General features: G+C 38.6%; 1 protein-coding gene across 5 annotated transcripts in view; it reads left to right on the top strand.

Annotated features, from left to right (window-relative positions):
* Positions 1-209: 209 nt before the first annotated feature.
* LOC135363611 (mitotic spindle assembly checkpoint protein MAD2A-like) overlaps positions 210-24534 on the top strand; it is a 41915-nt gene continuing 17590 nt past the window's right edge. For 3 of the 5 annotated variants that reach the window (XR_010409468.1, XR_010409469.1, XM_064584829.1), the window contains exons 1-7: positions 210-261; positions 4296-4373; positions 9446-9818; positions 10734-10880; positions 21010-21130; positions 22356-22459; positions 22775-22864. Coding sequence is in view for 3 of the 5 variants with exons in the window: in XM_064584829.1 (XP_064440899.1) it covers positions 9746-9818; positions 10734-10880; positions 21010-21130; positions 22356-22459; positions 22775-22864 (535 nt within the window). In the remaining 2 variants the exon portion in view is untranslated. Of the gene's footprint in view, positions 262-4194; positions 4374-9445; positions 9819-10733; positions 10881-21009; positions 21131-22355; positions 22460-22774; positions 22865-23171; positions 24018-24534 lie in introns of those variants that run through there. The other 2 variants (XM_064584824.1, XM_064584828.1) reach the window with 2 other exon arrangements.

Here is a 24534-nt window from a genome sequence, read left to right on the forward strand (position 1 = left end):
CCTTAGACAATGCCATGACCTTCCACCTCTATGCTACAAGTAGTAAAGTTTTTTCATGTGTTCCAAGTGGACTTTTACCATATAAGAATCTGTTGAAACTCCGAAGAGGGTTTTTATTCTGTGTCTTCAGCAGGTTTAAGTGGAAAATGAATGGTGTTCAAAAGTCTGGGGCACCTTTTCCCAATAAAAATAATGTCTTTTCCTCACAGGATTGATCTGGCAGAAGCTGGCGTGGAGAATGAGAGCTCACATTCCACACAGGCAAGTCAGTCATCCAAGCTACATTTGTCTATTCCATGTGTACCTGAGAGGGGGGGCAAGCAGGGAACACTACTATCCCCAACTCAGGGTACCTTATCCTTCCTGTAAACATACTTTTAACTAATGGTTTCCAAAGTGGAATATGTGCACAAAATAGTCCCTTGGGGGTATAAGAAGAACTGTTAGAATGTCTACTTATATTGATTTTTTAATCTAAGAAAATACACTAAACTGTACTAAAATGTAACAAATAGATTGACACCAGCACCCTATCAGAAAGTTACAGGTCACTGTTGGTAGATTGAGGAAATGAAGGCCAACTGTTTCAAATTTACTCATCCTTTCTCTATGTAGGCAACACTCGGTACTGTGCTATCTAAGAAGAATTTCAGAAAAATTAACACTCAATATGTTCTTAAAAAGGAAAAGTGACTTTTTTAAATGAATGAGCAAATGTTTTTCAAAAGACAGTCATGCTGCTGAGACAGCATGTTTGTATCGATTATTTTTTTTAAAAAAACTTCATCTGTACAATTGAAAACCTTGGAAACAAATTTTTCTAATCCATTTATAATTTTTCTAAATTACAAATTAGTTCCAAAGGCAATTAAAAGATGGAAACAATCAATTCCAAACTAATAGAAAGATGTGTTTTCATATTTTTAAGAAATGGGCGAAAACTGCTTAAATCTTTGGTTTTAGATCCATTTGTTAAAACTATAAAAATACAGATAAATATAAATAAATAAGTCATTAATGGACTTCTTCCATTTGTATCCTCCTAAAAATAAAAACTTCAAAAACAAACCAAAAAACTCCCAAGTATTAAAATAAACTGAACTCAGTATCAGACTTTTAAGTCATTTACAAATAATTAAACCAAATTTTTTTAAAAATGAGGCATATTAACCACATAAATTTTAATTAGTTATTAATACATTTAGTGAACATAAAAATAAATTATTTTCTAGTGATATAACAAGAATCATTTTTAAAGATTTTATTTATTTATTCTAGAGAGAAAGAGAGCGAGCCTGAGTGGGGGGGAGGAACAGAGTGGGAGAGACTGGAGAGGGAGAGAGAATCTGGAGCCGACTCAGAGCTGAGCTGAGCTCAGAGCCAGAGGTGGGGGCTCGATCTCACAACCCTGAGATCATGACCTGAACTGAAACCAAGAGTCAGACGCTTAGCCCTACTGGGCCACCCAGGTGCTCCAACAAGTATCATTTTTAAAAGAAACATTCATCTCGGGTGCCTGGGTGGCTCAGTTGGTTGGCCGACTGCCTTCGGCTCAGGCCATGATCCTGGAGTCCCTGGATCGAGCCCCACATCGGGCTCCCTGCTCGGCAGGGAGTCTGCCTCTCCCTCTGACCCTCCCCCCTCTCATGTGCTCTCTCTCATTCTCTCTCTCTCAAATAAATAAAAAAAAAAAAATGAAAGAAACATTCATCTCATCTTTCTTTAATTTCTAACTTGTGTATGTTTTAAATATATACATATTTATTATGTTTAAATATAACATATATAAAATATAACATTTGAAATACATATATATTTTAAATATATATAAATATATAGTGTATACTACATGTACCTAATAGTCTGGAAAAGTTTATAATTTAGAGATAAATAAACCTATATTGGTGTATATTCATCATTTTTTCTATTCCTAATGGGATACACTATTTTAAACAAGATCTTTGAGAAAGAAAAGAGGAAGGTATATACACATTTCCAGGGTCCTTCAAATAACCTTCCGTCAAGTTCCAGGGGGACCTGAGGCATTAAGTAATGGCCTGCCCTTCCCACACTCCTGATCTTTTTCCTCAGGCAGGCAGCCATCTGAGAGCAGCACAGAACTTTTTTTTTTTTTTTAAAGATTTATTTATTTGAGAGAGTGAGAATGAGAGAGAGAGAGTACATGAGAGGGGGGAGGGTCAGAGGGAGAAGCAGGCTCCCTGCTGAGCAGGGAGCCCGATGCGGGACTTGATCCCGGGACTCCAGGATCATGACCTGAGCCGAAGGCAGTCGCTTAACCGACTGAGCCACCCAGGCGCCCAAGCACATAACTTTTTAAGTCCCTAAGATGTTTAACAGTGTTACAGTAGTATATTCGGCTGCCTTTAGGAGTTAAATATTATAATTTCTTATTAATTCAATGGAAACTAAAGATAACTCAAATTTAATAAGAATCTTAATGTAAAATTCCAAAACCAAAAAGGAACCTATCTCATCAATAACTCTTAATTATACAAACTCATAACCACACCTCACTTTTAAGAATATCAAAATTCTGTGAATACATTTTGAATATCTGAATGCTACGGCCTGCTGTTTCTCAGACAAGGGTCTGCAAGAATATTCTTGGAGATAAACAAATTAATGAAACTTCATTTCAAGTCTCCTTTTGATATGAATGTAACACGGGCTTAAAAAGGTATATTCTGGATCATCCAAAAGACAACCTTACAACAGATAATTGCCATCTATTTCAGTGTGAAAAGTTAGCATCTTTATTTACAACTATACCGAAACTAAGCAATAATAAAAAGATACCATTTATTTTTTAATCCACTTGATCTCCAACACTAAACCAAAAACTCTAGGGTTCAGTAAGACGTTTTGTTGTCAGTTGATGTTGAACAGACTATGTACATTACTCAAGAATAAAAACCACTGTCATAATCAATTTTTAAGTGGGAAATCCCAGCAGAAATAATAGAATTAACGTGCATGACTGATCTGTAACCTGATAAATATGGCTTGACTACTATATTGTTTGAATGAGCTATAAACACAAGGCAGCTTATAAGAGAACAGTTCCAGGTGACAGAACCAAGTTTATCTAAATAGAAAAATATAAATTTAAAGTAAAGTGATTTTCCATGTTTTCACATGAGTGTTTTATAAGTTGGTATTCACAAATATTTGAGAAAGACCCAAATTTATGGTTTATTTTATTTTGTCTGTAGAACTCCTCAAAAAATATCTTTCTATTCACTCAGATACAATTTTGGTCTAATTATTAGTTGACAGATTTAGCAGAACTAATTCACCTTTACTTACATATGGGCAATAATAAAAATAACCCTATATACAGAATATTCAGAAACAACAAACAAAAAATGTATGATAGGCATAGAATGTTTGATCAGGTGTAATATATAATTATAAAATCATTTAAGAAATTAAATCTATTTTTATTAATTACATAGCAACCATGGCTTTTTCATTCTTCATAGAGGCTTTGTGTTGATAGTTTCTGTACCTGAAACTGTTCTGAGTTGTTTTGAGCTTCAATTACATTTCAAAATACACCGTGCTGTCAAATCCAACTGATTGCAGAACCCATTCTTCATATATATGTTACACACACACACACACACACACACACACATTCCATCAGTCTGGGGATTAACTATGCATAAGACTATCACCTGCCTTTAAAATTATACCTTTGACACCTAATCCTGGTTGAGCCATGAAAAGACTTCTAAGTGATTATATGCCATTATCATAAGAGAATTATAATATCAAAACAAAATCATAACAAAACACAGTAATACTTTCTGATAAGAAACAGCCCATATTTTTCATTATAAGAACTTATGGACTTATTACTATGTTCTCAATAATATTTGGTTCTCAATAATATTTTCTCAATTTTTACTAAAGAAAAGATTATAATATCCTATATATCAACTGGATCATTAAAAATTATAAATTACACCAGTATGGGGTTATATTTGTTCACTCTATTAAGCCATTGCTTATTAATACAATGTCATGATTCAAATTTGTTGTGCTATCTTTTTGAACATGTGGACCAACAATCAAAGAAAGTCCTTAGCGGGAAAGTACGTGAGGAAAATAGGTCTTCATGACAACATCCTTTTTTTAAAAAGAAAAAAGCAAATTCTGCAAACTGACATAATTAATAATTAATTTATTACCTATGTGCACAGTAATTTTTTTCAAAATTTAGTAAATGCACCTTATTAAAATTATCATAAAGTATCCCTCTGCTTTAACAGATTTAGAACAAACTGCTTTATGTCAAGATGTTGGCCTCAAGAATAAAATAACACCTAGTGATCTGAAGGAAAACTTTCGTAAGTCTGCAAGAATAATGATTCAACTACCTAAAATGTTTCCTTTTTCCATGTAAAAAACAATATGTAAATTAAGTATAAATATAGTGAGCATCCATATACTAAATGTTTATAATATATGAATTCTGTAGTATATTATGATCAATCTTTCATTCTGATGTATTTCACATGTACAGATACCTTAGAAGCCACTAAATACATTTTCCCTTAATTTTACTTTGAACTGAAGCACAAATTGAAACATATGCACTGAATTTTTAAAAGGTATTATTTCACGTGCCAATAGCTCCATCTTCTGGCACAGTTGAAACAATTTGTGTATTAACATAAAATGCATCATGGATTGTAACTGCCGTTTTCTTGACAAGTTATATGTACAGTTTATTGAATAAAACCCCTTAATCTTGGGGCACCTGGGTAGCTTAGTCAGTTAGGGGTCCAACACTTGCTTTTGGCTCAGATCATGATCTTAGGATCCTGGGACTGAGCCCCGTGTGGGGCTCCTCGCTCAGCATAGAGTCTGCTTGAGATTCTCTGTCCCTCTCCCTCTTCCCTTCCCACTCATGCTCCTCTCTCTCTCTCTAAAATAAATAAATAAATCTTAAAAAAAAAACAAAAAACCCTTAATCTAAAATCAGTTGATTTTTTAAAAAATAGCCTTTAAAAACAAGAGCATTAATTAGCATGTCTTCAAATTGATAAAATTTAACAAGAGACTAAGTCAGAAACTCTAGATTCTACTATTAAATCTTCTAACTAGATATTGAATCTTAGACTAACCATGTATCCACTCAGGACCTCAGTTTCCTCAACTATAAGATTGTTCTACTAAGTCATTAATTAAGTTACTTTCAGTCTAAAATTCCATTTGATTCTAGCTTTAGAAATTTTCATTTCTGGTTTTAGCATCCTAATATTGAATTTAAGCCTGTTTATGACACACTTTTTCATAGTTATCTCTTTTGGTGATATGAGTTTGTTTGGTTATGCTCTCTGCTTGAATTTTCTTCAGAAATAAATCTTAATTTATATTTATACTTCTCACTGTCCAAATAGCTTTCCCCCAAATATTAGAAGGACTTCACTGAATTATAAATAAATCTAAACTCAAGTAACTGAAAACAAGTTTTTAAAAAACATTCTATAAAGATAAGATGGTTTAGATAAGATAGGTCAATGTCGAATGGAGCAGTTAAAATTAATAGGAAAGACATCTCTCCAAAGCTTCTGGAAACTTAAGTGTTTATGTGATAAATAAGAAATAAAATAGGCTGAGTTTGGGCAGTTCTTCCTAACATACCCATAGACTTCACCAACACTAGCCTGTAGTGCAGGCTTGCCACCTTGGATTTATCTGTACTACCAGTACATTCTTCTCCCTTTTAAGTCATCGATTCAATTCTTGCCTCCAAATAGCTTGCTCTCATATATATATATATGTATATGTATACCTTCTTTTTTTTTTTTTTTTAGTTTTTGATGTAGTGTTCCATGATTCATTATTCCAACTCTTTGGCATCCATCTAGTCCAGGTTCTCAACCTCCTAGGCCCTCCTTGGCCTGCAATACTAAAATATCCATTATGGTCTAATGCTTTTCTAAAAGTAATGTAAGGATCATTTGGGATGCTGGTTAAAACATGTCATCTCCTAGACCCCATAAAGTAGACCAGCTCTGTCCAACAGAAATCTCACATGAGTCACACATGTAATTTTAAATGTTCTTGTAGTCAGATTAAAAAACTAAAATGAAACAAGTGAAATAAATCCAATACATGTGAAAATATTTCAATATGTAATCGATTGAAAAACATATCACTGTGATACTTTACATTCTTTTTTTTTATGCTAAGTCTTTGAAATCTGGTATTCCTATACTTGTAGCATATCTCAATTCAGACAAGCACATTTCAAGTGCCTAAGAGCCACCTGTGGCTAGTGGCTATGGTACTGGACTGAATTAGATTTGGAGCAGGGAGAATAAAAGTCAGGAATCTACATATAGCAAAATACCCAAGTGATTCTTTCACACTCTCAAGTTTGAGGACCACCACTCGAGACCGTCCTATATACAATCCATTCTACAACCACTACTGAATTTACACTTGAAAAAAATACCCCTTTAATTATGTCAATTCTAAGAGCCTAGAAATCCCTGGTACGTCCAACTTATTTCAGATGGATATTCAAAGCTCCCAAAATGTGGCCTCACCCCATCCATCCAACCTGCTCTCCAATTTGAAAATGTCTTGGGTTCTTCCATGAAATTTTCCTAGGCAAGTATTCAAATGATCATTCATTCAACAAATATTGTTGGACTAGCCACTGTCATCATGGATCCTCCATGGTGACAGGGAAGATATAACACAAATCATGACGTAATTATTACAATGTCATTGTTTTCATTGTAAGAATGAAAACAATGCTCTGAAATAGTGTTCTGAGATGCTATGAGAATGCATAGGGCAGGATTTTATAGTCCGAGAGGTCAAAGAAAATTTCTAGAATACAGTTACATTTAAGTAAAAAAAAAAAAGTATAAATATAATTAGCAATTTGAATGGATAGAAATTTCTAGGCAGAAGAAAGCACATTACGAAAAGCCCTGAGGTGGAAAAATGACTAAAGGAATGGGCAGATTAGGAAAGTAATCTGAAAGGCAGCCGAAGAGTTAGGCAGAAGCCAGATAAGGCCAAATTATGAGACTTCAATTTTTCTTTTTTTCAAGTATGCATATTTATTTATTTTTTTAAAGATTTTATTTATTTGACAGAGAGAGAGAGAGTGAGAGCAGGAACACAAGCAGGGGGAGTGGGAAAGGAAGAGGCAGGCCCCCCGCTGAGCAGGAAGCCCAATGGGGTTCCATCGCAGGACCCTGGGATCATGACCTGAGCCGAAGGCAGACGCTGAAGACTGAGCAACCCAGGCGCCCCTCAAGTATGCATATTTAAACAAAACTAGATTACAAACTCCTCAAAAAGTACAGACTTGGTCTTCTAAACATAATTATTTCTTACATCTCACAGAGCACAAAAAAAATATTTAATACTTCTATATATGGAAAACATCTATTTTGCCAGCCTTTTAAGCTCTAGAATCTCCAAAATTATACTAACAATTATTTGTATCTTCAGGTAATTTCAAAACTATATTACCATGAAACTGAAGAAAGTCTTTCCTGAAGTGCTCTGTACTGACATAAAGTTCCTTAGAGAGAGAAACAATTTTTATTTGTAGTAAGGTGGGCATCATGCTCTACCAGTGTGATGCCAGAATTCTGATGCTAAGTTCCTGGTGGAAGGAGTGAAAAGATGGTGATTCAAACACACAAACACACAGGTACAAGAGACTAAAGGATGTAAGGAAAATATTTTAGGATTACTCGGCCTATTACCTATGTTTTACTCTTCAAACTGATCAAAATCTGATATGTAACACTGTCATAAGCAGCATTCTAAGATGGCCACAAAATCCATGGCCTCTAAGGAGCACATCTTATATAAATAATCTCCTCTGCTTGAGTGTGGCCAGAACCTGTGAATATGATGGGATATCACTTCCCGGATTAAATTCATCAAAGAGGAAATTATCTGACTAGGTCTAACCCAATCAGATGAATCCTTAAAAGGGATCTCCATTAAGTCTGAGAGACTGAAAGTATGAGAAGGCCTATGGAAGAACTACCTGGCAAAGGCACAAAATTTGCCTCTGGCCAACAACTAGCAAAACAACCTCAGTCCAAGAAACAAGGATATTAATTCTGCCAACAACCAAGGGGCTTGGAAGAGAACCCCAGATCTTCGATGAGATTCCACTTGCAGACACCTTTATTTCAACCATGGGAGACTCTTAAGCAGAGCATCCAGCTATATCATACGAACTCCTGATCTTCACGACTAAGATAATGAATGGGTGTTATTTTAAACCATTAATTTGTGGTAATTTGTTAATAGAAAAATAAAACACGAATGCATTTCTCATATAATTCAGTAGTATAGCTGGTACATAGTTTTTGAGACTTCATTTTACAATTTTTCTAGCTGCTTTAAGAATAACATTGTTCTGCAATTGACATGAACAGTAATTGTGCCCTTTAGTACTTCTCATCCTAACAGGAAGTCAATGAGTTTGTGAGTCAAAATTCCCTGAAAAGTTCTTCAGTGTACGTGGGCCTTTTTGATGAATGAGATCTTATTCCTCATCGGCGTCTGTGGGTGCAGCGTACGCGCGGGGTAGACCAGGCCTAAGTTCGACTGCAGTCCCTGCCGCTCCAGACTGCCTCACAGCGGAACTGGGTGGAAATAGGCTGAGCCCAGGATAGACAAAAACACAGGACAAAAAAGGCCGCGGCTCATCCCTTTAAGCCTAACCCAATTTCTCAAGAAAAGCCGCGATTCCATAGAGTAATCAGGCTCTCTCAAGCTGTGGCTTGGCTACCGCGCACGCGGTTTCTTTACTGACTCCCAAAGCATCTAGGAAAAGTTTCAATCGCTAGTTTCAATCTAGGGATCACTGGGGCCACTTAAGATGCGGCTGACGGACAGTTCATATCACCTTGAAAACAGCTCTGAAACTGACAAATTGTGCTCCTTGGTCGCTCACTCCGCACGCCTACGGAGCGGCCATTAAAACCAGGTTTTGGGGCGCCTGGGTGGCTCAGTTGGTTATAGCGACTGCCTTCGGCTCAGGTCATGATCCTGGAGTCCCTGGATCGAGTCCCTCATCGGGGTCCCTGCTGGGCGGGGAGTCTGCTTCTCCCTCTGACCCCCCCCCTCATGTGCTCTCTCTCAAATAAATAAATAAAATCTTTTTTTTTTTTTTTTAAAGATTTTTATCCATTTATTTGACAGAGAGAGACAATGAGAGAGGAAACACAAGCAGGGGGAGTGGGAGAGGGAGAAGCAGGCCCCCCGCGGAGCAGGGAGCCCGATGCGGGGCTCGATCCCAAGACCCTGGGACCACGACCTGAGCTGAAGGCAGACGCCCAACGACTGAGCCACCCAGGCGCCCCAATAAATAAAATCTTAAACAAAAAAAAAAACCACACCAGGTTTTGGCGTCTTCTTCCCTCAGGCCGGTCTAGTAGACCACAACTACACAGGCCCAGCCGGGACCCTGCGGAGCTTGACCACCCAGAACTGGGCGACCACGCCTACCCCCTGCGCCTGCGGACAGGCCAGCTCCGAAAAGCGCCCAGAGGACCTGCAGGCCCCGCCCCACGGGGCGGGGCCTAGAGGCTCATCGCGCCTGCGCCGAGGCCCGAGGGCGTGCTGCGCCGTTACTTTTGAAACGAGTGGCGGGGAACTGCTGTGGGCGTCTCTGCTGTCGCTCTCTGCCGGGGGGAAGCGCACTCCTTCGTCTGTAGGACTGGCCATGGCGCTGCAGCTCTCCCGGGAGCAAGGCATCACCCTGCGCGGGAGCGCCGAAACCGTGGCCGAGTTCTTCTGTAAGTCCTCCTCGCGCAGGCTGGAGGACGGGGTGAACTGAGGCCAGGCCGCCCGGTAGGCCCGTGGCTCAGCCACGGAGGCGGGGGAAGCGGTAGGGGGCGGAGGGGAGGCCGAGAGGCCGAGAGGCCGAGAATTAAGCTCTCTCTGCCCCAGCCTCCTGCCCGGCGGGAGAATCTAGGAAGAAGCGGATGCAGACGCCGCCTCCGGGCTCCTTGCTAATGGTGGAGCTTGAGGCCTAGGTGCTGCTGAGGCCTGCGGCGCGATGTAGCCCCTCCACCTGCAGCGTTGCTTTCAACTACAGAGCCAGGCCCTTTCCGCCCGCCCCCAGCCTCCGCGACTTAAGAGGGCGTAGGGCCGGGGTGGGGGCCACGTATATTTTTAACAACCCCTCGGCCCCTCTTTGATTCTGGTATTGGCGGTGATGGACTAGATTTAGGAAACGCCATTCCGGACCAGGACAGTTGTGCCTTCTGATAGAATCTGGCAGGACTTGTGAGGAGAAGAGGAGGAAAAAGAGGGAAAGGTTTGCTGAGAGCATTGCAGAGAACAGTTAATCAGTTGCTAACTGAGATGCAAAAGCCTATTTTGACACCCTCTAACCACATAATCTGAATTGGGACTTGGATTACAGTGAGTTGTAGTACTACTTTGACAGTAGATTAATGCCGTTTGGCGCTTTTCTCTTTTTTTGCCACAGAAATGCAGGTATCGTGTTCTCTCTTAATTAGAAGCAAGGTTTTAAGAATGTTTAATGCCACTTTTTACCTACTCTGCTTTCAGCAAAACACCCACAAACACGTTAAGGCATTTATGGTTTTATACCATTAATGAAACGTAGCCACATCTAAATATGTTTTATTTTCCAGAGTTACAAAGTGATAATGACTTTTCTTTAACATTCCTTTTGTTTCCAGCATTTGGCATCAACAGCATTTTATATCAGCGTGGCATATATCCATCTGAAACCTTTACTAGAGTGCAGAAATATGAACTCACCTTGCTTGTAACAACGGATCCTGAGCTCATAAAATACCTAAATAATGTGGTGGAACCGCCGAAAGGTAATCAATTGTTGCAAACCATTTTGAGTTTTGCAGGCCTTGTAGAAACCCATATTTTCTGGCATCTTGGTGGTCATTTTTCAGCTCTGTACAAAAAGGTATAAAACACTACAGCCTCAAATATAGTGATTCTTAATTGGAAGGAAGCAAATAATATATAAATTGAAAGAAAGTCCACCCTTCCCATAGTGCAGTTTGAGTGGGTTGAATATTTTGATATTAGGAATCTGATATGGCTTCACAAAACTGTCTCCATCAACTTCCTTAGAAATGATTTTTGCAGTTCATGTAGCCAGATGGAACAAGTTGGAATTTTCTGTCCTTATGATGGTGTTCACTATCGGAGAAAAATCCACTGTATATTTTTAACATATATTTTCTGTAACTGCCTAGAGTTTAAAGCCATCATTACTTAAAGGAAAATAAAATTGGATCCAACCTGGAAACTAAACTTAAAGAAAAGAACTACTAAGTAATAGAGCACCCAGTAGAGTTTTATTTTTTATATATTTCCATTTGTCTTTTTTAAAATCCTGCCTTTAATCAGTAAGCCTTTTCTATCTGAACACTCACTGTTTTTCTCTAGCTCAAGAAATTACTGTATTGAATCAATACTTGTTCTCCATCTATTCCTTTTTCCCCTCATATTTTTCTCTACTTAGGATTCTCACTTCTAATTTTTCTGTTGTAGGATGTTTCTCCCTAGCTCCCCATTTGATCTTCCAAAACTAGTTCCAAAAAACACTAGTCATCTTTTTTTCTTAATTCATGAGTCAAATATATTTCTTTGTATCAAGTAGCTTTATTTTTAAAATTAGATTAATTGGGTTTTTTTTTTTGGATTATCTTCAGGGCTAAAAAGTAAGATTATTAGTAAGCAACTAATAATCTATATCATCTTAATTTGATGGAGAAGCAAGCCCCACCTAAGCTACTGGTTTTTGGGTTGTCTCCTTTAAGACTACACTGAGGATATTTCTTCACCTCGGATGTATGCAGACCTTCCTCTTTAATTTCTCCCTTTTATTTTAGTTAAAATGGAGGAATTGCTCTTCTTAGAGGCAAATTGTTCAATCTGAATCCCCATTCTTCTAGCCTTAAGGATTTTATCCTAGTTCTTCTCTGGTATTTTTGATTTCTTTGTTTTGATCTCTCTTCAGTTTTAAAAGAAAAAAATTTCCACCCACCCCAAATCCTTAAGTTACTACCCAATTTCTTCCTTTTCAGAGCTAAATTGAGAAAAAGTTGATATATGTCAAGAAAAAGTTGATACATACCACAGCCCGTGTCTAGCAAGTGGCTATTTTTGTACTGCCTGCAAACTAAGAATGTTTTCAGATTTTTTTTTTTTTAATATTTTATTTATTTGAGAGAGAGAATGAGATAGAGCATGAGAGGGGGGAGGGTCAGAGGGAGAAGCAGACTCCCTGCTGAGCAGGGAGCCCGATGCGGGACTCGATCCCGGGACTCCAGGATCATGACCTGAGCCGAAGGCAGTCGCTTAACCAACTGAGCCACCCAGGCGCCCTGTTTTCAGATTTTTAAAAAAAAAAATTTTTTTTTTCTTTTTTTTTTTTTTTTATTCTTATGTTAATCCCCATACATTACAACATTAGTTTTAAATGAAGTGTTCCATGATTCATTGTTTGTGCATAACACCCAGTGCTCCATGCAGAACGTGCCCTCCTCAATACCCACCACCAGGCTAACCCGTCCTCCCACCCCCCTCCCCTCTAGAACCCTGCCTGCCCTTCAGAGTCCATCATCTCTCATGGTTCGTCTACCCCTCCGATTTCCCCTGCTTCATTCTTCCCCTCCCGCTACCTTCTTCTTCTTCTTCTTTTTTTTTTTCTTAACATATATTGCATTATTTGTTTCAGAGGTACAGATCTGAGATTCAACAGTCTTGCACAATTCACAGCGCTTATCAGAGCACATACCCTCCCCAGTGTCTATCGCCCAGTCCCCCCATCCCTCCACCCCACCCCCCACTCCAACAACACTCAGTTTGTTTCCTGCGATTAAGAATTCCTCATATCAGTGAGATCATATGATACATGTCCTTCTCTTTTTGACTTATTTCACTCAACATAATACCCTCCAGTTCCATCCACGTCGTTGCAAATGGCAAGATCTCATTCCTTTTGATGGCTGCATAATATTCCGTTGTATATATATACCACATCTTCTTTATCCATTCATCTGTTGATGGACATCTTGGCTCTTTCCACAGTTTGGCTATTGTGGACATTGCTGCTATAAACATCGGGGTGCACGTACCCCTTCGGATCCCTACTTTTGTATCTTTGGGGTAAATACCCAGTAGTGCAATTGCTGGATCATAGGGTAGCTCTATTTTCAACTTTTTGAGGAACCTCCATACAGTTTTCCAGAGTGGCTGCACCAGTTTGCATTCCCACCAACAGTGTAGGAGGGTTCCCCTTTCTCCGCATCCCCGCCAACATCTGTCATTTCCTGTCTTGTTAATTTTAGCCATTCTGACTGGTGTGAGGTGGTATCTCATTGAGGTTTTGATTTGGATTTCCCTGATGCCGAGCGATATTGAGCACTTTTTCATGCGTCTGTTGGCCATTTGGATGTCTTCTTTGGAAAAATGTCTGTTCATGTCTTCTGCCCATTTCTTGATTGGATTCTTTGTTCTTTGGGTGTTGAGTTTGATGAGTTCTTTATAGATTTTGGATACTAGCCCTTTATCTGATATGTCATTTGCAAATATCTTCTCCCATTCTGTCGGTTGTCTTTTGGTTTTGTTAACTGTTTCCTTTGCTTTGCAAAAGCTTTTTATCTTGATGAAGTCCCAATAGTTCATTTTTGCCCTTGCTTCCCTTGCCTTTGGCGATGTTTCTAGGAAGAACTTGCTTCGGCTGAGGTCAAAGAGGTTGCTGCCTGTGTTCTCCTTTAGGATTTTGATGGACTCCTGTCTCACATTGAGGTCTTTCAACCATTTGGAGTCTATTTTTGTGTGTGGTGTAAGGAAATGGTCCAGTTTCATTCTTCTGCATGTGGCTATCCAATTTTCCCAACACCATTTGTTGAAGAGACTGTCTTTGTTCCATTGGACATTCTTTCCTGCTTTGTCGAAGATGAGTTGATCATAGAGTTGAGGGTCCATTTCTGGGCTCTCTATTCTGTTCCATTGATCTATGTGTCTATTTTTGTGCCAGTACCATGCTGTCTTAATGATGACAGCTTTGTAATAGAGCTTGAAGTCCGGAATTGTGATGCCACCGGCTTTGCTTTTCTTTTTCAATATTCCTCTGGCTATGCGGGGTCTTTTCTGGTTCCATACAAATTTTAGGATGATTTGTTCCATTTCTTTGAAAAAAGTGGATGGTATTTTGATGGGGATTGCATTGAATGTGTAGATTGCTCTAGGTAGCATTGACATCTTCACAATATTTGTTCTTCCAATCCATGAGCATGGAACGTTTTTCCATTTCTTTGTGTCTTCCTCAATTTCTTTCATGAGTATTTTATAGTTTTCTGAGTACAGATCCTTTGTCTCTTTGGTTAGATTTATTCCTAGGTATCTTATGGTTTTGGGTGCAATTGTAAATGGGATCGACTCCTTAATTTCTCTTTCTTCTGTCTTGTTGTTGGTGTATAGGAATGCCACTGACTTCTGTGCATTGATTTTATATCCTGCCACTTTACTGAATTCCTGTATGAGTTCTAGCATTTTTGGGGTGGAGTCTTTTGGGTTTTCCACATAAAGTATCATATCATCTGCAAAGAGTGAGAGTTTGACTTCTTCTTTGCCAATTTGGATGCCTTTGATTTCTTTTTGTTGTCTGATTGCTGTGGCTAGGACTTCCAATACTATGTTGAATAGCAGTGGTGATAGTGGACATCCCTGCCGCGTTCCTGACCTTAGGGGGAAAGCTCTCAGTTTTTCCCCATTGAGAATAATATTTGCTGTAGGTTTTTCATAGATGGCTTTTATGATATTGAGGTATGTACCCTCTATCCCTATGCTCTGAAGAGTTTTGATCAAGAAAGGATGCTGTACTTTGTCAAAAGCTTTTTCTGCATCTATTGAGAGGATCATATGATTCTTGTTCTTTCTTTTGTTAATGTACTGTATCACATTGATTGATTTGCGGATGTTGAACCAACCTTGCAGCCCAGGGATAAATCCCACTTGGTCAGGGTGAATAATCCTTTTAATGTACTGTTGGATCCTATTGGCTAGGATTTTGGTGAGAATTTTTGCATCCATGTTCATCAAGGATATTGGTCTGTAATTCTCCTTTTTGATGGGGTCTTTGTCTGGTTTTGGGATCAAGGTAATGCTGGCCTCATAAAATGAGTTTGGAAGTTTTCCTTCTGTTTCTATTTTTTGGAACAGTTTCAGAAGAATAGGTATTAATTCTTCTTGAAATGTTTGGTAGAATTCTCCTGGGAAGCCATCTGGCCCTGGGCTTTTGTTTTTTGGGAGATTTTTGATGACTGCTTCAATTTCCTTAGTGGTTATAGGTCTGTTCAGGTTTTCTATTTCATCCTGGTTCAGTTTTGGTAGTTGATACATCTCTAGGAATGCATCCATCTCTTCCAGGTTATCTAATTTGCTGGCATAGAGTTGCTCATAATATGTTCTTGTAATTGTTTGTATTTCTTTGGTGTTGGTTGTGATCTCTCCTCTTTCATTCATGATTTTGTTGATTTGGGTCATTTCTCTTCTCTTTTTGATAAGTCTGGCCAGGGGTTTATCAATCTTGTTAATTCTTTCAAAGAACCAGCTCCTAGTTTCGTTGATCTGTTCTACTGTTCTTTTAGTTTCTATTTCATTGATTTCTGCTCTGATCTTTATGATTTCTCTTCTCCTGCTGGGTTTAGGCTTTACTTGCTGTTCTTTCTCCAACTCCTTTAGGTGTAGGGTTAGGTTGTGTACTTGAGACCTTTCTTGTTTCTTGAGAAAGGCTTGTATTGCTATATACTTTCCTCTTAGGACTGCCTTTGCTGCATCCCAAAGATTTTGAACAGTTGTGTTTTCATTTTCATTGGTTTCCATGTATTTTTTTAATTCTTCTTTAATTTCCTGGTTGACCCATTCATTCTTCAGTAGGATGCTCTTTAGCCTCCATGTATTTGAGTTCTTTCCAACTTTCCTCTTGTGATTGAGTTCTAGTTTCAAAGCATTGTGGTCTGAAAATAGGCAGGGAATGATCCCAATCTTTTGGTACCGGTTGAGACCTGATTTATGACCTAGGATGTGATCTATTCTGGAGAATGTTCCATGGGCACTAGAGAAGAATGTGTATTCCGTTGCTTTGGGGTGGAATGTTCTGAATATGTCTGTGAAGTCCATTTGGTCCAGTGTGTCATTTAAAGTCTTTATTTCCTTGTTGATCTTTTGCTTAGACGATCTGTCCATTTCAGTGAGGGGGATGTTAAAGTCCCCCACTATTATTGTATTGTTGTCAATGTGTTTCTTTGCTTTTGTTATTAATTGCCTTATATAATTGGCTGCTCCCATGTTAGGGGCATAGATATTTACAATTGTTAGATCTTCTTGTTGGATAGATCCTTTAAGTACGATATAGTGTCCTTCCTCATCTCTTATTACAGTCTTTGGCTTAAAATCTAATTTGTCTGATATAAGGATTGCCACCCCAGCTTTCTTTTGGTGTCCATTAGCATGGTAAATGGTTTTCCACCCCCTCACTTTCAACCTGGGGGTGTCTTTGGGTCTAAAATGAGTCTCTTGCAGACAGCATATCGATGGGTCTTGTTTTTTAATCCAGTCTGTTAGCCTGTGTCTTTTGATTGGGGCATTTAGCCCATTTACATTCAAGGTAACTATTGAAAGATAGGAATTTAGTGCCATTGTATTGCCTGTAAGGTGACTGTTACTGTATATTGTCTGTGTTCCTTTCTGGTCTATGTTGCTTTTAGGGTCTCTCTTTGCTTAGAGGACCCCTTTCAAGATTTCCTGTAGGGCTGGTTTTGTGTTTGCAAATTCCTTTAGTTTTTCTTTGTCCTGGAAGCTTTTTATCTCTCCTTCAATTTTCAATGACAGCCTAGCTGGATAGAGTATTCTTGGCTGCATATTTTTCTCATTTAGTGCTCTGAATATATCCTGCCAGTCCTTTCTGGCCTGCCAGGTCTCTGTGGATAGGTCTGTTGCCAATCTAATGTTTCTACCATTGTAGGTTACATATCTCTTCTCCCGAGCTGCTTTCAGGATTTTCTCTTTGTCTCTGAGACTCGTAAGTTTTACTATTAGATGTCGGGGTGTTGACCTGTTTTTATTGATTTTGAGAGGGGTTCTCTGTGCTTCCTGGATTTTCATGCCTGTTTCTTTCCCCAAATTAGCGAAGTTCTCTGCTATAATTTGCTCCATTATACCTTCTGGCCCTCTCTCTCTTTCTTCTTCTTCTGGGATCCCAATTATTCTAATGTTGTTTCGTCTTATGGTATCGCTTATCTCTCGAATTCTGCCCTCATGATCCAGTAGTTGTTTATCTCTCTTTTTCTCAGCTTCTTTATTTTCCATCATTTCATCTTCTATATTACTGATTCTCTCTTCTGCCTCATTTATTCTAGCAGTTAGCGCCCCCATTTTTGATTGCACCTCATTAATAGCCTTTTTGATTTCTACTTGGTTGGATTTTAGCTCTTTTACTTCTCCAGAAAGAGTTTCTCTAATAACTTCCATATTTTTTTCAAGCCCAGCTAGTATCTTTAAAGTGATGATTCTGAACTCTAGATCTGACATCGTACTAATGTCCGTATTCAGTAGGTCCCTGGCAGTCGGTACTACCTCTTGTTCTTTTTGTTGAGGTGATTTTTTCCGTCTTGTCATCTTGTGCAGAGGAGAATAGATTAATGAGAGAACAAAATGCTAGCAGAGTAACCACGTCCCCAGAAAATATACTCTAAACAAATCAGAAAAGACCTGAAGCAGTGGGATAAGAAGGGGAAAGAGAGAAAAAAGAAAAAGAAAAAAAAACGAAAAAGATAAAGATAAAAACAAAAACAAACAAAACAAAACAACAACAACAAAAGAAAAATCAGAATGTGATCAAATATGATCTATATGGTATATAGATCAGTGCCACACACTAGATTTGGGGTGTATTTTGGTCTTTTAGAAGAAAGTGTCTCCCAAAATTTTAAAGAAAGAAAAACTTATATATGTACAAAAATAAGGGTTGATATGATGAAGGGATGGAAAATGACTGTAAAAATGGAAATTATAAAAAATTTTATAAAAGGAATTGATAAGTTGTTTGAAAAAAGAAAGAAGAGGATTTAAAAAAAAAAGAAAAAGAAAAAAAAAAGGGAGAGGATGTGATCAGGCAGGGGAATAGAAAACACCATATACTAGAGATTTAGGGTATATTTTAATCTGTTAGAAGAAACTATCTCAAAATTTTAAAGAGAGAACAACTTATATATATATGCCAAAAATAGGGGTAACTACTATGAAAGGATAGAATATGACTCTAAAAATGAAAAATAAAAATGTTTTTTTTTAAAAAGGGATTGATAAGATGTTGGTTGAAAAAGGGAAAAAGAAAAATTCAAAAAAAACAAAAGGAAAAAAGACAGTTAAAAAAAATTAACTTTGAAAGACTAAAGAATCATGGTAAAAAAGCCATGAATTCTATGTGCAGTAGTCCCCTGGCGCTGGAGTTCTGCCGTTCTCATTGATCGGTAAACTTGGTCTTGGCTGGCTGTTCGTGCTGATCTTCTGGGGAGGGGCCTGTTGCCGTGGTTTCCAAATGTCTCTGCCGGAGGCGGAAGTGCCCCGCCCTTGCCCCCTCCCGGCTAAGTAATCTGCTCGGGTTTGCTCTCCGGGGCTTTTGTTCCCTGCGAGCTTTCCGTACAGCTTTGGAGGCGGAGAGTGAAAATGGCGGCCTCCCAATCTCCGCCCCAGAGGAGCCGAGAACTCGGGGCCCCGCTCCTCAGTGCGCCCCCAGAGAAAAGCCGTCAGTCCCTCCCGTCTCCCCGGTCTCCGGCCGCACTCCGTGCTCACCCGGCCTGTGACCGCGCGTTTCTATCTCTGGCACCCGACCCCGGGTGGAGTCTCCAAACCCAGCAGATCCCTGCGGTGCACTCCCGCGCGGCTCCTCCCGGGGGAGGAAGGGGAGTCTCCCCGGATCTGCCGCTTGTTGTGTCCCTGCTGGAGGAGCAGGGGCCCGACTGTGCCGCGGATCACGGTTTATGGCAACCCCGAGCTGAGAGCCCGCGCCTGGGCTCCGCCTCTGCAGCCGGCTTCCCTGCTCTATTTCCTGGGAGCTCGGCCACACTCAGGCACCCCCGGTCTTTCTGTGACCCCGAGGGTCCTGAGACCACACTGTCCCGGAGGGATCCACCCCCCGCTTAGCCACCAGAGTGACGTCCCTCAGTGGAGCAGACTTTTAAAAATTCCGATTTTGTGCTCCGCGGCTCTATCACTTGCCAGAAGCGGCTGACGGAGGCCCCTCCCCCGCCGTCTATCCTCCCGAATATCGCCTCGGATTCACTTCTCCGCACGTCCTACCTTCCAGAAAGTGGTCGCTTTTCTGATGAGAGAGTTGTTGCTCTTCTTTTCTTCGATCTCCTGTTGAGTTTGTAGATGTTCAGAATGGTTTGATCCCTATCCAGCTGAATTCCTGAGAGGAGACGAAATCCAGGTCTCCTACTCCTCCGCCATCTTGCTCCGCCCCCTGTTTTCAGATTTTTAAAGGGCTGTTTTTTAAAGACTATGCAACAGAGACCTAGGTGGCCCACAAACCCTAAATATTACAAAATTGTTTTGTCTCTTAAAAAAAGAAAAAAAACCACTACAGATTCCTGAGTATACTATCCCAATTTCCAAGATTAATTCAGGGCTTGTCCTGAGGCCCTCTTCTCACTATAATCTCTCTCTAGGATGATCTCTGACATGTACATAGCTTCACTAACAACCTTGGTGTAGTTGACTCACAAATGTACATCCAACCCAATTCTCCTAATTGTGCTCATATATTTCGTGGCTCCGTTGATATCTTCATCTGGCTATCCCAGTGATACCTGAAAACTAAACTTAAGGCGCTCCTGGCTGGCTCAGTCAATGGAGCATGCAACTCTTGATCTCGAGATATTAAGTTCCAGCCTCATGTTGGGTGTGGAGATTACTTAAAAATAAAATCTTAAAACTTAAGCATCATCTCCCATTTGCATTCTTTTTCTCAGTGAATGGATCAGCCATCCAACTAGCGATATAAACTAGGAAGTTGGGAGCTATCTCAGTCTTTCTTCTTGCTTACTCATAAGTAGTCAATAAATCCTAACAGTTTTAACCATGAAGTCTCTTGAATCTATCTACTGATCCATCTCTACCAGCTTATCCTTCTCTAAGCCTTCATTACCTCTTGCTTGAATTACTAATTAATTGGTGTCTCTAGATCCCCTCTTTACCTCTACTCTGCTTTCCACATCACAGCCAGAAGGATAGTTCTGAAATACAAATTTACATCACACCATTACATCACACCATACTTCAAATACAGTAATGACTTCCCTGGTTCTTGAAGTGTAACTTCTTTAATTTGGCCCATATGGCCTTGCATGGTCTGACCCCTGTGTATCCTACACAAACTGACCTTGTTCATTCTCCCCTTTCTTTACTGCAGTTGTATTACCCTTCTTTCAATCCTCTGGTCAGATGCTCTTCCCTTTTCAATATTTAAGACCTGTACCCTTTTCTGTATCATTTTGCATATTTAATGATAATTTATTTGTAGAACTGAAGTCAAGTGAGAACTCCTTGAGTGAGTCCAATTTTCCTCTCTTATGCTCTCATTGCGTCACATACTGCACCTTCATAGCGTTTACCACAATTAGAATCTTATATTTATCGGTGCAGTGATTAGATTAATGGCCATCTCCTGCATCTTACTTGGATTAGGGTGTACTTCCTGTTTTCTACTCTGTCTTCAGCACTCAGTACTATATCTGGTACAAATACTGAGAATTTGAAAACAGGAGCTAGGTTATTGTGGGGCAGGTTTTCTGTACAGGTTGGCAGAGTTCCAAAATACTAGCGGTAGGAATTTGCTGAGGATAGAAAGTGAGACCTGGGAAGAGAGTTGTTTTGTAATGCAGTGAAACAAAAAAGATTCCTCGTTATGTATTGCAGATTGGTTATACAAGTGTTCAGTTCAGAAACTGGTGGTTGTCATCTCAAATATTGAAAGTGGTGAGGTCCTTGAAAGGTGGCAATTTGATATTGAGTGTGACAAGACTGCCAAAGATGACAGGTAAGTATGAAGTAAATTGCTTCCATTTTTACAGATCTTTTTCCAAAACTGTTTTCTTCTACTAGATGAGTTCTACTTATATTGAACTAGTTTCATATAAAGTAGTTTGTTTCTAAGTATGTTAGATGTGATCTTTAATCTCCTGTGGAGAAGGATTGGGCTCACAAATTGTGCTCACGAAAGAATTTTGCCTATCACGGACTTTTAACATAATTGCGCTTAGGCTAAATCCATAAATTTCAAACTTTAGTGTTTATGATGCTATATGTAAAGCTACCATGCTGTCCGTCCTAGGTGGGCCATTTCATGAATTGTAGAAAGGTACTTTTAACCATGAAGTATTATCCTAGACTTTCTCCCAGCTTACTGTGCAGCTCTACTGTATTTCATTTAATGCTACAAACTTCTTAGACACTCCCCCCCCTTTTTTTTTTTTTTAGGATTTTATTTATTTATTTAATAGAGCATGCGAGAGAGGGAACATAAACGGGGAGTGGGAGAGGGAGAAGCAGGCTTCCCGCCAAGCAGGGAGCCCGATGTGGGGCTCAATCCCAGGACCCGGGAATCATGACCTGAGCCAAAGGCAGTCGCTTAACTACCTGAGCCACCCAGGCGCCCCTCCTTAGACACTTATTAAACTGAAGTTTTTAGATTATCTGGATGGGAGATGCCCATCATTATATGCTAATTTCTAGCATCGTCCTAGGCATGCTTACCTGTAAACTCTGAACTATCTCTCATAATGAAATGATGGAGTTTGCTCCTGAAGCCTTTGGTCTGTTTTAGAAAATGTTTAATTATTAACGCCATACACGATTAACATCTTATTTGAGGCAATAGGAAATTAGACATTTAGGCATTACTAAAAATGCCAAAATGATTATACCGATTCAATATTTTAGATACTGCTTGTTATCTTTATTTTAAGACATGCTGAAGCTTTCCTGACTTGAAGTACTTGGCAGGTTTTCTAGTCATCTGTTATTTAATGACCTGATACTAAGAACAACCCTAAAAAATGATTGGAAGGATAAATGAAATAATAGAGATACATATTGGGCCTACTAAGTTTCTTAAGGACATATATTTATTTTCATTTAAAAAAAAACTCCTTTTGAATGCATTACTTATTTGATTTTGGAAGCATTTAATCAGATAAATAATCTTACCTGTGTTTCAAAGAACTTGTTAAAACTTAAAATGAATTAATTGGTTTCTTTGATAGTGCACCCAGAGAAAAGTCTCAGAAAGCTATCCAAGATGAAATCCGTTCAGTGATCAGACAGATCACAGCTACGGTGACATTTCTGCCACTATTGGAAGTTTCTTGTAAGTATTATACAACTTCACACTGGCTTAAATTTGTTGTGGAAAAGACTAAGCTACTACTTTAAGAATTAACGCGCTCATTAAGTTTTTTCTTAATTATAAATGTCATGTTATATGAATGAGAAAAGTGTGATAAAGCTAAAGTAATGCTATTTGCATTTTATTTACAAGTGCTGAAAAGGAAAGCAATGAAAGTATTCTACAGTACTCACTCTTGAATATTTTGATGTAATTTCTTTCATTATTTTTATTTTCTACACATTTCTATGTATATAATTAAGATTTATAGCTATAATTGTGTCTTTGTTTTCTTAGTTACTCCTTCATTCATCAGATATATCCTAAATACCTACTACATGCCAGATGCTGTTCTGGGCACTGGGATACAGCTGTCACAGAACCAAGGTATTATCTTTTCTATGGCTTAGATTCATGCTGTCTCATGATTAATTTTATACTTTCTGCAAATATTTTTAGTGGTTTTCTCTTTAAAAAAAAAAAAACTTGAGTTTTTCATAAAGTAAAAGGAGTACAGTGTTTTCTGTACTAAAATTTCCATTGAGGAAAAGCAATTAGTTAATATAATTGATTAGAGATCAAGGTAAACTAGCTTTTCTGACACTATAGATGGTTCAAATGTGAAAGACACAGGAAGGGTGGTTGTACTTTAGAAAAAAATAATTGTACTTTAATGATCTTATCCCCAATTTAGGTTCATTTGATCTCCTGATACATACAGACAAAGATTTGGTTGTACCTGAAAAATGGGAAGAGTCGGGACCACAGTTTATTACCAATTCTGAGGAAGTCCGTCCCTTCGTTTATTTACTACTACAATCCACAAAGTAAATAGCATGGTGGCCTACAAAATTCCTGTCAATGACTGAGGATAAGATAAGGACAGTGATGTACTTATAACTCTCAGATGTGGTTTTCCTGAAACCAAGTCAACTATAGTTGATACATTTGTTTCACTGGTTAATTTTTAGATGGGGAAAACTTAACATTATACTTCTATTGAACTGTGCATAATTGTTCCATTTTTTGGTACCTGTATGACTTTATACAGGGTTGGTATAAATTATTGCACATTGTTCAGAAGGGAACTAGCAGATTACATCAGCATTGTTAATGTCAATTCCCTTAAAGGTGGTAACTGTAGATGGAAAGCTTTTGCCTAAAGCTAAATGCCTTCTTAAACCTTTTGGTCAAGTACCTTGATTCGGAATATAGGTAGGCAGATATTTAAATATAAAATACAGCAAAAGAAGTCCGAATATTCAGAGTCTTTGTTTAGATCCTGAAATTATCTAATGATAATCTGTAAGTAATGAAATACTGCTCCTGTTAGGTCCTTTTGCCATTTATTTTATTTGTATATTTTCCGTATTAAAAGCATTTCCAATTATTTGATTTTAATTTATATAACTTGAACTTACAAAGCTATGTATATTGCCACTGTTTAAATTCCTGTGATACAGAACACTTAAAATTTTTTTTTATGTTTTATAAAATCAAGCTTTAAATGATGTAATAAAGTTAAGTATGTATATTTTAATTTGTCTTAACATATTTTTATATTGGTGTGGTATTTTTTTTTTTTTTTTTTTTTTTTTTTTAAAGATTTTATTTATTTATTTGACAGAGAGAGATAGTGAGAGCAGGAACACAAGCAGGGAGAGTGGGAGAGGGAGAAGCAGGCTTCCTGCCGAGCAGGGAGCCCGATGTGGGACTCGATCCCAGGACCCCGGGATCATGACCTGAGCCGTAGGCAGACGCTTAACGACTGAGCCACCCAGGCGCCCTATATTGGTGTGGTATTAACACAGTTAAATAGTAGGATGGATTCAGTATAGCAAATAATATCTTGTACCTACCAGGACCTAAGAATACAAACTTGAGTCAGTCTGGAGGTGCTTTCAATTTAATGGACAAGCTTTGATTATACCCCTTTAATCTTATAACTGTGGACTTAAAATAAGCATCATTCTTTGTATAAAATAATACATGTCATTTGTTAGCGTATGTTGGGCTGTAGAACTTTTCTATACTCCTAGCCTTATTGCTAGCCTAGT

Source organism: Mirounga angustirostris, unplaced genomic scaffold, assembly GCF_029215605.1.
Source record: "Mirounga angustirostris isolate CCGP_5_RB_7025 unplaced genomic scaffold, mMirAng1.0.hap1 SCAF_2, whole genome shotgun sequence".
Lineage (NCBI taxonomy): Eukaryota > Metazoa > Chordata > Mammalia > Carnivora > Phocidae > Mirounga > Mirounga angustirostris.